At 36.6% G+C, this 16259-nt stretch overlaps 3 protein-coding genes across 4 annotated transcripts in view; all 3 read left to right on the forward strand.

Annotated features, from left to right (window-relative positions):
* LOC149553070 (pyruvate dehydrogenase E1 component subunit alpha, mitochondrial-like) overlaps positions 1-16259 on the forward strand; it is a 143080-nt gene that overhangs the window by 119969 nt on the left and 6852 nt on the right. The gene's annotated exons all lie outside the window — the stretch shown is intronic.
* LOC149553071 (uncharacterized) lies at positions 44-7784 on the forward strand. Its single transcript, XM_089789552.1, has 5 exons — positions 44-148; positions 6219-6463; positions 6609-6907; positions 7050-7447; positions 7545-7784. Exons 1-5 carry the CDS (start codon positions 44-46, stop codon positions 7782-7784), a joined length of 1287 nt encoding a protein of 428 aa, XP_089645678.1.
* LOC149553072 (uncharacterized) lies at positions 7885-8948 on the forward strand. Its single transcript, XM_089789834.1, has 2 exons — positions 7885-8065; positions 8162-8948. Exons 1-2 carry the CDS (start codon positions 7915-7917, stop codon positions 8512-8514), a joined length of 504 nt encoding a protein of 167 aa, XP_089645960.1. The 5' UTR covers positions 7885-7914; the 3' UTR covers positions 8515-8948.

Below are 16259 nucleotides of genomic sequence, written 5' to 3' on the forward strand. Positions count from 1 at the left end.
CCCATTCATAATCCCATTCATGAAAACTATCTGAGGTAATGCAATGTCGGAGGCCTTGCTAGCCCTTGTCAGCCGACTTTTCATGACGTCCATGATACAACTCCAGGGCCCTTCCCTGATAAAGTCCCGTTGTATTCCACAACTTCTGGTGCCTTTTAGGACCAAATTGAATTCCTTTGTTGTGAGGTCACGACCAAGCAACTTAATCCAGTGTTCTTTCCTAACCCTTGGAAGCTTATGATTTTTTGTTAGCACTTTACATCTGCCTTGCCCTCGTTATCTTGAATACTCTTGTAAAATCATGAGGTTTGAATGAAACCTTAATGGGATGTTTACTATACTCATAGGAACTCTGCTAGCTATACCTATCGTAAGATTCAATCATGGTGCACAACACTTGCTGAAATAACCAAATAGAAAAGACAAGCATTTGGATTGCCCAATGTACCTATGTGCAGACCAGTATTTGCTTGACGAGGTTTGCCTCCGGTTTCTCTTTCCACCATCTCTGACATTTAATGCCATTCAAACCTTCGAACTATACGGTGAGATGAGAAATGTCAACTTTCTATGATGATTGTTGCACTTTAGGACACACCTTCTGTTTCTTGTTATTGGATGCTCCTAGCCTTGCAACATGGACGACTGAGGCCAAAACTCTTGCATTTTTGTCCATATTAGAACTATTCCCCTTCAATTGATCATTCCATTGTCGCCTCTTTCCGGTGGATTTCATACTAAATTGTTAACCGTTTCTTGTTTTGTCTTTATGGAAACAAAAATGGTTAGGATGGAGCATGTGTTCTTGTTGTTCGGATGCAAAACCTACACTTCGCAGAGGGTGGCACTTTGTGCCCATACGCACTGGCTGTGGTTCCTCCTCCGTGCGGCCTTTGCCAATGTGCCTTTGTTTCCTTCTGTGGATCTCCTTCCTCGATAGTGTTCTGGTATGCAAGTAATACTTTTACCCGTCGGCGCTCTTTCTGCGGAAATGCTTGGTCTTATGGGTGTGACTAAGTGTTACGTCTCTTGATCTTCCATGGCCATTTATAGTGAATGTTTGGGGTGTGTTGTGGCCGTCCGCGGCGTGTTCTGCTCTTTGCCCTTTGACCACAACTCTTGCCTTTGTCCGCATATGGTGTCATGACTTGCCCTTTTGCCTCATAGTCCATGGGGATTTCCCTTTATACTTGTTGTCTCATGTCGTGGGCCATACTTGCGGGACATGACATGTTTGCGGGAAACCTTTTTTTGTTTGTTTTTAAAAAAAAATTTTAAATTATTTTTTCTAAATTAAAAAAAAAAAAAATGTGACTAGTGGACCTTGTCAGTTCACCTAGTTCCCTTCATGTCGTTGGTGGTAGATTTTGAGTTTCGAGCCATTGACTGAGTCGACAATCTCTTGCTCGTCAAGGGTCCACAACTTGATTGCTCCATTGTCGCTGACTTCCCGTACTTTGTAGGGTCCTAGCCATTTCACCTTGAACTTCCCCTACTTAATCTCATTGCGTCCACTGTATTTTAGTACCCACTGTATGGGCTGAAACTTTTGTTTGTTTTAGGTGCTTATCGTGCTAGGCCTTACAATGAGTTTGGGCCACCTCGGTTGCCTATTACGCCATTAGTCTTTGTTCATCCAGCTTGTTCACTCTATACAATTTCTCTCGAAGGCTTTCCATATCGCCCATCCTATTATCGATTGCTATCCGAAGGCTTAGAACCATGAATTTTGCCGGTACTTTTGCTTCTTGTCCAAACATTAATTGGAATGGTGTTTGTTCGGTTGTCACTTTATACATTGTGCGGTACGCCCAAAGTGCTGATTGTAGTTTCTCTTCCCAATTAGCTTGGTCGACCCCACATGACTTATAGATGAGAAACACAAGGATTTTATTTGTTGCCTTTGCCTGACCATTGGCCCTCGGGTAGTATGGACTTGACAGGGAATGAAATCTTTTAAGCTCGGTTGTGAGAAAGTGGATCACATGGTTGACGAAATGACCTCCTCTATCACTCGTCAACTAAATAGGGATGTCGTAATGTGTGATGATCTTCTCATAGATGAACTTCGCTGTGTTGATAGCCAAGTTGTCTCGTAATGCTCGTGACTTGACCACATCATCAAATATTCCATTGCTACCACGATGTAGCGGCACCTCAGAGTCCTACTTGGCTTAAGGGGTCCCACAAAATCTAAGCCCCATCCTTCAAACAATTCTTGGGCATGTGATGGATTTAGTGGCATGAAATCCCGTTTCAAGGCTTTACCTGCCGTTGGCAAGTGTTACAACTTACCACCCACTCCTTGGCATCATTGTATAATGTAGGCCACAATAGTCCTTCGAGGAGTACCTTCCTTGTCGTCGTGTCTAGTCCCATTATGGTTTTAGCTAATGCCTAGATAGCTGTCCTTATCAAAAGGTTGTTTAAATTTTGTCAAATCAGAAGTCAACAGAGGCTAAAAAGGCCACTTGGAAAAGACGAAATAATAAAGCCAGGAAAATCATTGTTGATTCAGTAAAAGATCATATTCTTCCATGCATCTCAAATCTCAAGAAAGCATTTGAGGTATTCAAAACAATTAAGGATACATTAGAGATCAACAACTCTAGTTGATTGATTACATCAAAAAATCAACTGATGAATACAAAAATGAATAAAGGAGAGTCAATTTCATCCTACATTGGAAGACTTTCCACAATAAAGAATCAGCTATCTTCTATTGGAAACAAAGTAGGAGACCAAGAATTATCCATAATAGCACTTAGAGGATTACCTATATCTTGGGAAGTATTCATCCTGGTTGTCAGCAGACCTTCAATACCCACTTTTGATCAACTAAAAAATGATTGCACATTAGAAGAATCGAGACTAATTTCTAGAGGGATCATTTCAAATCAAGAGGGAGAAAATCAAGCAATTTTCTTAGTCTCTAATAACAAAGGGAAGAAGAGGAAATTCAAAGGAAAGAAAAATGATAAAAGGAAAGGAAATAATAATTATAAAAGAAATGATTTCTCCAAAGTTCAATGTTATAAGTGTAAGAAATTTAGACATACCTTCAAAAATTGTCCAAAAAGAGAAAAAATCCTAGCTTCCTTTGCTGAAACAAAAAGGATGAAAATTGTTATTCTACTCAGTTCTATCAAGTGAGATGAAATACAACGAAAATGTGTGGATAATAGACACTGGTGCTTCCTGCCACATAACATGATTCAAAGATAAGTTTGAAACTTTTGGAAATTATCTCATTGGAGGAGTCACCATTGGAGATAATTCTACCTATCTAGTAAAAGGAATTGAGACCTATTCTATACAACTAAGAATTGGGGTTACACTAAAATTAAAAGATGTTCTTTTCATACATGGCATAAAAAGGAATCTAGTATCCATCTCTGGACTTGCTAATGAAGGGTACCAAGTCAACTTTAATGAAGACAAAGTGTTGTACTGGCCTAAAAATACAAATCTCAAGAAAGCTATCACCATAGGGACTAGAGATGGAACCCTATATAAATTATGTAACATTCAAAAGAAAGCTGTAAGTCACGAAGTGACAAATCCTAATGAAATATGGCATAGAAGGCTCAGACATATTGGATTTAGTTTACTACCAAATGTAGAAAAAATCACCATTGGAACACCTAACTTAAATTCAAACCATATAGGCATTTGTAAAGGATGTGCTCTAGGAAAGAACATACAAAGACATTTTCCTCCCAATGAACACAAGTATAAATCAGTTCTGGAACTAGTTCACTTTGTTTTATGTTGACCTATGCCAACACTTTCTCTAGGAGGATTATTATACTACATAATATTTATTGATGATTTCTCTAGGAAAACCTGGATCTATTTCCTAAAGGTTGAAGAATCAAATTAGGTTTTATCAAAATTTAAAGAGTTCAAAGAAATTTTGGAAAATCAAACGTCAAAAATAATAAAAACTCTAAGATTAGACAGTGGAGGAGAATATACCTCTGTAAAATTTCAAAGATTTTTGCACCTCTATTGGGATCAAGAGGGATTATACTGGACCTTATAATCCTCAATAGAATGGTGTAGCAGAAAGGAAAAATAGAACCATTGTTGAAGCAACAAAAGCAATGCTTCATGATCAAAATTTACACTTTTCATTCTAGGCGAAGGCCACTAATACTGTTTTATATATTCAAAACAGGTGCTCACACTCAATCGTAGAAAACAAAACTCCTGAAGAAGTCTTTACAAGAGTTAAATTTGACGTAAGTCATCTTAGAATATTTGGTTGTCCTGTTTACATTCACATACCTAAAGAAAAGAGAACCAAGTTAGAACCATATGGGAAGAAAGGAATATTTGTTCGGTACAATGAGAACTCTAAAGGGTATAGAGTCTATGTACCTGGATAGAGATCAGTTGAAGTTAGTAGAGATGTCATATTTGAAGAAAATGTTGCTTTAAAACTATCAACAAGTACAGAAGATGAGCCCACCACAGACTTTGATGAAAATCTACAAACTGAAAATCAGAGGGAAAACATATTAGAGGAGAATCTACCATTTCTAGATTTAGAAAATAGGCATCTCTAATATCAAGAAAAGGCCATTATGTGCAAGGAAAATGATTGAAGAAAATACTGTTGAGCTAGATGAAATTTCCAAGGAGAGGAAGAAAACCAGAAATAAATCTTGTTATACTGTACTAGTAACTGAGTTTACTAAATCTGAACCATCAACTGTCAAAGAAGCCCTAACTTGTCAAGCTTGGAAAGATGCCATCGTCGAAGAATATCAATCCATATTACAAAATGATGTTTGGGATATTGTACCTAGGCCTAAAGACAAATCACTTGTTTCATCAAAGTGGTTATACAAAATCAAATATGCTTCAGATGGCAGTACTAAAAAACATAAAGCAAGATTTGTAGCTCGAGGCTTTTCCCATAAGGTAGGTATTAATTATGAGGAAACTTTTGCTCTAGTTGCTCGATACAATTCTGTAAGAACAATTGTTGCAATTTCAACATCCAAAGGATGGAAGATGCATCAAATGGATGTCGAGACCACATTCTTGAATGGTGTCATTAATGAAGAAGTATATATTGAACCATAGATGGAAAACTCGCCGAGTTTCCTAGCTCGGCGAGTTTTTAACCAGTTAACTCGCCGATTTAAAAACTCGGCAATCTGGTAAAAACTCGCCGAGTAATCGGCGAGTAGTCGGCAAAAACTCGGCGAGTTTTTCCTAAAAACTCGCGATTTACTGGTGAACGCGGCCTGTGAGGATTTAAGCGGCAGTGAGTGTGTTTTTTCTCATTCTTTCTTGTATTTGCATTGTTTAGAACCTTGAGGAGTGAAGAGAAGAAGGTTTGGAGGCATTCTTGGCTGATTGCAAGTGATTCAAGGCGGATTTGAGTGGATTGTAGAGGATTCTAACCGATTTTAGAAGACAAATTTCTTTCCAAGTATGTTCATCTTATCATAGTTTGAAAACTTTATATAGTTTTATAACAAATGTTCTTTTGTTTTTGTTGTTTTTTGTAAATGTTTTCAAATCATTTAAAATCATTTTGAATCATTTGAAACCCTAGCTTCTAAGGATATGGTTGAAGTTTGTTGTTTGCTAAGGATATGGTTCAAGTTTGAAGTTTGAATCATTTGAAACCCTAGCTTCTAAGTTCTAACTTTGTTTATTCATTTCTCTATATATTTATGTGTAGGGCAGCGGTCAACTATTAAAAAAATGAAAAACCCACAAGAAGAGTGGCCACAAACACCATGCCCATCTGGATATATAGGCACTCGGCCTAAAAATGCAAGAGATAAGGCATGGCGGTATGCCTATGAAGCTCCAAATCCAAATGATATTGGGAAGGTGATATGCATTCCCTGTGAGAGAATTATTTCTGGAGGCATAAACCGCCTCAAATACCACCTTGCAGGCATAAAGAAACATGACTCAAATCCTTGTCTCAAGGTAACTGATGAAAAAAAAAGATTCATCCATGCCCTACTTGCAGCTGCTGAAGAGAAAAAATTGAATAGGGAGAGGGCAAAAATAGCTATGAGGGCAGCCATAGTTGAATCTGAAGGAGCTCCTTTTGATATGCAAGAGGAAGAAGAAGCACTTGAGAACATACCGGGATGTCTTCGTGGCCCACGGATCCGCAAACAAAATTTATCTTTTACCTGTTCCACTTCTTCTACATCTCCTACTTCTTCATCATCACCATCCAGATCCCCATCAGGGATAGGTGTTATTTTGTGCCCAGGAACACACCTGGAGCACAGCCATCATTAGAGGGCACTGCATGGTTTAAGGAGGTGCATGAGCAAACTGATATTGCAGCAGCTGATTTTTGGTTTTTCAACAATATCTCAATGAATGCCGCTGATAGTCCCTATTGGGTCAATATCGTGAATGCAATGACAATATCAGGCAAAGGGTACAAGCCGCCTAATCGCAAGGATATGAGTGGAAGGTTAGTATTTTACTATTTAGTAATTGTAAATAATTGAGATTCACTTTAGTTCATTGTTATATTTTAAATCTTAATTGTTATAACTTATTTCCTAATTTTTTACTAACACTTACACTTTATTTAATATTACACTTAAATTTTGTAGGTTGCTTGACAAAGCGGTTGGTAGGGCAAGATTGTTGATAGAAGACCAAAAGAAAGAGTGGAAGAAGTATGGCTGCACCATTTTATCTGATGGGTGGACAAATGGAAGAAGTAGAACCATTATTAACTTCTTGATTGCTTGCAAAGATGATGTGGTGTTTTGGAAATCTGTCGATGCCTCCAACAAAGTGAAAAATGCAGCCACATTGGCTTTAATGTTGGAGAATGTTGTCATGGAGGTGGGAATAGAGAATGTGGTGCAAATAATCACAGATAATGCAGCAGCATATGTGGCAGCAGGTAGATTTAATTTTTTATATTTGAATCAATATGAATCATGAATGTAATGCTATGGTATTATTCAATTTAGATTTGATGTAATTTGTAAATACTAAATATGGAAAGTTTGTTACTGATTATTGATTTTTTGCTAATCTTTTAGGTAGAATCCTCCAAGAGAGGCATCCCACACTTTTTTGGTCACCTTGTGCAGCACATGTCCTTGACCTTCTTTTGGAGGACATAGGAAAACTTGATTGGGTGAGTCCAGTTGTGGAAGATGCTAGGCGAGTCACGAAATATATCTATAATCACCCATGGGTTCTCAGTTTGATGAGAAAAGCCACTAAAGGCAAAGATTTGATGAGACCTGCTATGACAAGGTTTGCAACGGTCTTCTTGATGTTGCAAAGTATTCTTGACCACATATTGGCTTTGAAGCAAATGTTTGTGTGTGCTGATTGGGTTGCTTCACCTTACTCAAAGAAGCTCGAAGGAGAAGCTGTGGCACGAATAGTCTTTGATGATAGCTTTTTTGCAAAGGCTAAGGAGATTGTGGAGGTATCTTCATTATATTTTTAGTTCATTCAAGTTTCATTTTCAATTCATAACTTACTATGTTATTAACTAATTTGTATTTTTCAAATTTCAAATGTAGATGTCTCTGCCCCTGGTTCTAGTCTTGCGCACATGTGATGGGCAACAATCCCCAATGGGAGGTCTTTATGAGGCCATGGATAGGGCGAAAGAGGCTGTTAGAAGTTACTATCACGGGGACAGTCTCAAATTTGACCCCATTTGGAAAATAATTGATAGGAGGTGGAACAATATGCTCCACCAACCTATTCATGCAGCAGGCTACTTCCTCAATCCCAAATTCAGGTACTATGATAATTGATTGTCCTTGAAGTTGGGATTTTAATAAGTCTTTATTTTACTTTACTTTTTAAGGTTGTGAAGTAAGACTTGATATCATTTTCTATTTGTTTTAGGGCTGATATTCCTACTCAGATCCTAATGGAGAGGTCATGGAAGGTCTCTCTAAATGCATTGAGAGAATGATATCAAGTGAAGAGGAGAGAGACCTTATTGTGACCGAACAACAAATCTATGTGGAATCAAGGGGTCCTTTGTTCTCTTCTATGCTAGCAAAGAGAGCAAGATCTACTCAAGCACCAGGTAAAGCGTCAAACTTTAAAACTTTTGCTAATTGATAAGTTGTGCTTCTGATTTTGTTTTTTATTGCTTTATAACTTTTTAAATTTTGTTTTGCAGATGCTTGGTGGGCAAGTTGGGGTGGCAATACCCCCAATTTAAGGAAATTTGCTCTCAGAGTCCTATCCCAACTTTGTAGCTCATCCCATTGTGAGCGCAATTGGAGCTTATTTGAGTCCATCCATACAAAGAAAAGAAACAGAATGACTCAAAAACGGCTTAATGACCTTGTTTATGTGCACTATAATCTTAAGTTGCGCATAAAAAAGTCACAGCTCTTAGAACTACCTGGTCCGCTTGATCTAGATGAGATAGATCCTTATTCTGATTGGACAACACAGGAGCCAAGTCCATTTTTTACACCAGATGAGATCGCTGATTTGGAGAGGCAGGCCATGGAGGGGGGAGGTTGACACTGATTTTCAGTTCACTATGGATGACATTGAGGATGAGGACGAGGATGATGATGATTCAGGCGAGGATCAGACATTACCATTAGGAGGAGATGCATCCTCTTCTAGGACGCCGAGCCAGTCAGTAGGGACGTCGAGCGAGGGGGCACAGCCACAGAGTTCACAGTCACGCAGCTCACACCCTATCCCAGTGCGGGGCACTTCTTCTAGGACTAGACCCCCTCGCTTTCCTGCTAGTGCAAGTGGAAAGAGGAAGATGTGATTGGCATTGTCACATTGTATTGATGTATTTAGACTTTTAGTATTTACTTCTAGTTTGACAGATTGAAACTATTTAGTAATTTACTATTTTGCTTTCTACCATGAGCATTCTGCATGAGAATGCAATTTTGTACGCATTATGCATTTATATATATCTAAACTTTGTTTCTTTCTTTTGTATTGTCTTTAATTAACTTATTAGATGCATCTTCTCATTAAATTTTGCAAAATAAATGTATTTTTAATTAAATTTCAGCGGTTTTTTAGGTTCCCGAGTTTTTCCCGAGTTTTTTTTTTAAATCGCCGAGTTTTTCCCGATTAAACTTTTGGGGGGCTTGGCGAGTTTTTGCATTTGGCGAGTTTTCCAACTATGTATTGAACAACCTAAAGGTTTTGTTATAAAAGATAAGAATCTATATCTATGTAAACTAAAGAAAGCTCTTTATGACCTCAAACAAGCACCACGAGCTTGGTATGAAAGGATAGACAACTACCTCACCAACCTAGGATACTCAAAAAATGAAGTTGATCCTAACATATATTTCAAAATATCTAATGGTGACATGTTAATACTTTTTTTATATGTTGATGATCTACTAATAACAGGTGAAGATCACTTAATTGAAAAATGCAAACAAGATCTTATAGCTGAATTTGAAATGAAGGATCTAGGCCCATTGCACTATTTTTTGGGTCTAGAAGTATGTCAAAAGAAAGATCACATTTTTCTAAATCAAGGGAAGTACATTCGTAACATCTTGTCTAGGTTTGGGATGATGGATAAAAAAACCTTTAGCAACTCTGATGGAAACAAATCTACACAAGCTAAAAGAAGTTGTGAATTCAGAGTCTATTGACCCCACTCTCTACAGACAGATCACTGGATCACTTATGTATCTGGTAAATACTAGGCCTGATATCTGATAAGCCACCAATGTTTTAAGTCATTTCATGTGTGAACTAAAGAAGATTCATTTGATGGCTGCTAAACATATCTTGAGATATCTACATGGCACTATTGGTCTTCGTTTGAAATACAAAAATGTTGAGATTAAACTTGAAGGATATATTGATTCTGATTGAGCTGGTTGTTCCATAAACCGCAAGAGTACTACAGGGTGTTGCTTCAGTCTTGGATCGGTAATGATATCCTGGTACAGTAGAAAACAATCAACAATCGCTTTAAGTTCCACCGAAGTTGAATATATGGCAGCCTTGATGGGAGCTCGCAAAGTAGTGTGGTTGTGAAAGCTATTATTTGGACTCATTGGAAAACAACTAAGTCCTACAGTGATTCATTGTGATAACCATAGCTGCATCAAACTTTCTGCTAATCCTATCTTCCACAATTGATCGGAGCACATCGAGACTCCTTACCATTACATAAGAGACATGGTCGACATAAATGTTATCAAGGTGATTAACATCAACACTAATGAGCAAGATGCTGACATTTTCACCAAGCCTCTCGCAAGGTTGAAAATAGAGTACTTCTGAGGTAAACTTGGTATGACAAATTTGTAAATACATTTGTAAGTTACATATATTCATGAATAATTGAAAGTTATATTGTTTGCAAACTTGTTTATGGAAGATGACCATCTTTCATATGTGTAAGGTCACTATTGTGAGGTGACGACCTTATCAATAGTTGATCCATCTCCTAACACCAAAAGTGTTGGAGCAAAATGTTATCATTGTTCTTCGGGCCGAATTTTGCCGGATACCTTGATAACCATCATGGTTCTTTGGGCCGGATGTTGCTGGACACCATGAAAATCAATTGTTATGGTTCTTCAGGCCGGAGTTTGCCAGACACCATAACTTTATAGGCCACACCCAAAGTAGTGTTTTTTCTTGTATTATATCTTCTTCAATTCCCTCCTTGCTAAAGAGGGAGTGTTGAGAATGTTAGCCTCATAGTAAATTGAAAGAAAATATAAAATACTATAATATTATATAATTGATAATAAATGTATAGAAGTCTGATTGTAATACCTTTATATATATATATAAACAGATTATCATATTATATTTAATATCTCAAAGTACCGATCATATGTAATACCATCTTGAAAAGGAAATGAATTAAGTCCGATTACATTAGTATCGGGCCTTGGTCATAACAGATAATAAGATGATATAAATCAGTGATTATGATTTTGTTCTCACTAATAGTTATTGGCATCGGTTGCTAATTATGTGGAACGGTGCTTTTGAAGGGGCATATTGTATGTGTTGCGGCATGACCACGTAGGGTCATGCCCCTACGTGAGCATGTCTCAATACATGTATAATATGCATTCAGGTCTGCTGAGATATATCAATAAAAAAGGCAATAGATCTCAGTCTGGAAATCAAATCAGTACATATTTATTGAATAAATTAAATCTGAATCAGCATTGGAAAAGAAGATCTGCACATATACGTTTAAGACTTATTGTTATGATCAGTGAAAGATATACATAAGAAGAAATACAATACAGTTAGTCTCCACCAACAACGTCTATAAAACTTACAGACGACTTATGAATTCGATGCCTTCAGTAGAATAGTGTTCATAGATTGGGTTTAGATGTTTCATCACGATAGATTTCTCATGCTTGAATTAAGCACTTCCCAATTAGAATAAGAATGAGAAACCAATTCTTCCAATTGCCATATTGTTAAAAATGTGCATAGCCATCTTGTATGACTTGGCTGCTGATGTGTGCGCATCTCTCTCGAGCCGGTTTAACACCCATTTGTAGTATTAGTTCGCTGCATCAGTTGACTTGTATTCTTTCTCAAATCCTATTTGCTCATATATCTTCCACTTCCTTCCATATCCTTGTCGCTATCTTCATGTGTATACCTGTGGGGGTAAATGCTAGATACTCTTAAGTCATTCTTTTGGTATTTAATATTATTTGTTATTTATTATAGTATTTAGTGTAAATGATTTAAGGACCGTTTCTGCAAATGTAATAACAATGCCATTGTCATAGGTGTGTTCCTAATGCAACTTTTATTCTCATATAAATATGAGAGGAGACATGTCTCTATGGTTTAATCATCTAATTAATAATAATATATTGGATAAGTATATATAGGAAATGATGATTTACCAATAACAATAATGTATCTTAGATTGAGTCAATCCGACTGAAGCTACAACCTTAACACTCCCTCTTAGCTAGGAAGGATTTGTAGAAAACATTATGCTCTCAAGTATATGAAGAGATATCATCTTAGTATGATATTCATGGAATGACATATTTAAGGATATCACCATAAATCCATTAATTTAGATGTTATTTTTCAATATAATCCAAAGTACGATTCAACAAGAAATATCAATCATATGATATTCATCAAACATATATTCTTTTGGTATGTGCACTGACATCAAATCCTTGATGTCTACCAAAAGAATATGTTATATCCTAGAAGGATATGAGTTATCTGATTTCCGACACTCCTAGACAACAACTTAACAAGAAGTCACAATGTCATGGTCTCTATTGTTATTATATAATAGCTTTGGTTAGATTCAAGGATAATTGATTATGATTGTATGCATATGTGCATGTATATATGTATATGTATATCAGTTCAGTATGCACAGGTCAATGGATTTGAAATGAAGGGACTGGTTACAAAAAATTAGAGAGGAGGCGACTGTCCATACTAGAACTTGAAGGCCATGTCTCCCATCTGATTGGCCAATAGAATTTAGAATTTGTTAGGAATGGATATAGGTTAGCTATTTGACTATCTGATTTCCGGCACTTCAGGACAACAACTTAACAAGAAATCACAATGTCACGGTCTCTATGTTATTATATAATAGCTTTGGTTAGATTCAAGGATAACTGATTATGATTGTATGCAAATGTGCATGTATGTATGTATATCAGTTCACTATGTGAACTGCTTTACATGCATACATACACACTTGTATAGTACTTGTGCTAAATCAAATTAATCATTCATTTTTTGAATTCACATAAGCAATTATCCTTGCATTCAATCGAAACTATTCATACCAAACTAATTATGCATAAATCTCTACTTACAAATTATATTATCTCTTAGTGATTGACTAAAGATCTCGTGCATAATATCGTCCAGGTAATGATCGGATGCATTCACATTAAGTCATAATAGAATCGAGCAAATGATGCATTTATGTTTATGCATATCAACACCTTAATATAAATCATGTTTGGTTAAGCATTAACTAAACTAATTAGTATAAGGTCAATAATTGTTTATATCAATAGTCATGTCATGAGTGGACATGAGACATGTCCTCTCATAACATGCTTTTTGGCTTTGTGTCTTTTGAAACAATACTTATACCCAACTGAACAACCAAGAGAGGTATCAAAATCAATAAATGCCTTGCCCTTTGGTGTTTAGTAACTTCAAATGTAAAGGGCAGAGATTACTAATAATTATGTTCTGAAATAGAAAAGGCATTCATAGTGAAATCTGTAAGAAATCTAATCACCTTCAACATGGTATGAAAGCCAAGTTAAGGAAGATCCATTGGATTTGAGATAGCAGATTATATAGAATATAAATTTGCTCTTAAAAGAGTAATCACAATCAACAGACTAAGGATAATCAATGATGTTTGATATGTTAGTCGTAGAAGAATTGCAAGCAACGTTGATCAGAATTTTGCTAGCAGAAGTGATATTGCGTTACACTTTGAATTGTCAGCTACCAGTGTCTTGGCTCATTATTGAACTATTGACATCAGCGTATGTGTAGGAGTTACGTTGCGGAAGAGAATATTGGGACACAAGTTTGGGCACACTTGCAGATAACAGTGCTTACAACTTCAAGAGGTGTTGCGGTGCTGGAGAAAAGACATCCGAACAATTATAATTACTGAAAACTCTTTCTGAGCTCTCAAAGACTTTCTAGTGAATGGAAGAAGCATCGGGTGTGAGATCTTCGTTCCTGAAGAGTTGTCCAAACTGGCATTAAAACAAGTATTGATAAATGCATTCCCTTTGGAATCATCATGCATTAAGAGGAATTGAGAGGGAATTCTTTTGGGTAGCATGATTAATAGAAATCATGACATTTGGAAGAAATCTATGAAATCATGTTGGGTAATAATATCAAAAAGGTCGATTTGATGCAAAGCTTTCTAAGCTTGTTGATAAAACTAGATTGATATACTAAAAGACACAATTTCCATTCTAACAATTGTAGATTTTTGGAATACAGAAACATTTACGGTGGCTTGAAATTGATGTAACCATTGGGAAGTTAAATATGTCAGGCTGAGGTTTGGAGCTGCCTCTATTCTCCTTTAGCGTTATCCAACTATGCAATTGCTAATGAAAGAAAACTGCCGAGGTATTACCAAGAAGGGTTGCAATTCAAACAAGAGATCTCTCACAACAATCTAAGTTGCGTCGATCTTACCAAGATGGTACTATTCATATTCTTTTTGTATTTGGGTAGTTCATATTATTTGAGTGGAGAACATTAATGTTTTTTCAACGTGGAGAAATATAGACTATCAAAGAGATTTTATAATTTTGGAAGCAATAGCAATTGATGTTGAGTGTTTTGCATTCACTATCATTACTGCATTTTCTGAGTAATGCTTAGCACATGCATAACAAACAGAGTGAGAAGATGGCAAATTGTGAAGCCTACAAGTTTGACATTTTAAATGTTTAAAAACAAGTGTGTACAGTGGACTAAAATTGTATTTAGATAATGACCTGGTGAGAGACACTCTCTATAATAGTAGTGGAGAATGATGGTTCATCCTTCACGAGTCATCAGAGACAATTCAAACCTAATTGCTTTCTTGGAGCAAGAGATGCTTCTGTGAGAGGGAGTATCTAGAGGAACTACTTTAATTAACCATCGAGGATCATATTGGTTCAGAGGGAGAAGATCAGGTCAAGATGACCTCTCTAGTGACAAGGAAATTGTAGCAATCAAGAAGGACCAGATAGTAGATATACAATCCATGGTTGTAACATTCTTGGTACCTTGCTTGAAACCAGCAAGATAGAAGAGAAAGGAATCTCACTACAATCTTGTGACCCAACTCTAGACTAGCTCTATGATGTGCCAACAAATGAGGATGGATCAAGAAGCATAAATAATTGCATTCAAGGGAAAGAAAACTCGAGACACTAAGTTATGAAGCTGAATTGAAGATGAACATTAGATTCAGAGGAAATCTGATAATCTATTAGAAGATTGATGTCACATTCATAAGAGGTCTAAGGCAACTGTGGATGAGAAAGTCAAGAGGTTGATGCATGTACTTGGAGCTTTAGATAGAAGCCACATTATCATGAATTTTTGATGTCACCAAGCTTGACCCAAAGCTTATTACATTCATTCATGTTACTATAGAATCAAACAAGTAAATTTGCTTACGAGAAACTACTCCAAATAATGTTGTGATCAAAACAAAGAGAGTTGTTAGAAAATCTGCCAAGTGGATCTTTGACCATAGTGATTAAGAGGGAGTAGACCATGGAGATGGTTTCTAGACAAAATGCATTATCATGGAAGTACGAATGGCTGATATTATCACAAGTCTCGTACCAAAGTAAAGTTTGTCCATTTGGACACTAGCTTGGAGTTATGAAGAATAAAGCCTTTGCCAAGAGGGAGTCTTAGCATCAGTGATTTCTTAAAATGTACTTTATTGGATTCTTCTTTGTGAGAGAGAAGCTTAAAGTAAAAACCTTGTTCCACCCCTTGGGATTAGTTATGATGGATTCACCCTCTGATATGGTTCATGATGGATGTCATGTGTGTGAAGCCATGACAACACCATGTGAAGGAATCTGTGGTGACTCTGTGTAGAACTTTTTATTGTCATGTGTGTGACTCCATGACCTTATGGGCCCCCCCTGTGTACATTATTGAAAGGTGACAATCTTTCAGATAATATACACTTGTATTTAACATTGGAAAGTGAAGACTTTACAATGTTCACTATCATGACGAATATCATGCTGACTTGATATTCATGGAAATGTCTTGATAGTTAATATCTCTTGAACTTATTGATAGATATCACGCTGACTTGATATCAGTTGTGGATCAATATGTTCCCAATTAGATAATCATGGTGGATATTATGTGACGTAATATCCATGGACATGCCATGATAGGTTATGGTAGACATCATGTGACGTGATGTTCTTAATGAGATAGTCATGGTGGATATTATGTGACGGAATATTTGTGAACATGCCATGACAGGTTATGGTAGACATCATGTGACGTGATGTCAGTGCACACACCATAACTAGGATATAAGAATGTCACGTGACTTGATGTTCTCTATACTCCTTGATATTACAAGTTAGGTGATATGTAAATTCATTTATACTTAGTTATCTTCCCTAGCTAAGAGGGAGTGTTGATATATAATAGCTTTGGTCAGATTCAAGGATAATTGATTATGATTGTATGCATATCAATTCACTATGTGAATGTCACGA

Source organism: Cupressus sempervirens, chromosome 6 (assembly GCF_028749045.1).
Source record: "Cupressus sempervirens isolate cs-2001-9-10 chromosome 6, ASM2874904v1, whole genome shotgun sequence".
NCBI lineage: Eukaryota > Viridiplantae > Streptophyta > Pinopsida > Cupressales > Cupressaceae > Cupressus > Cupressus sempervirens.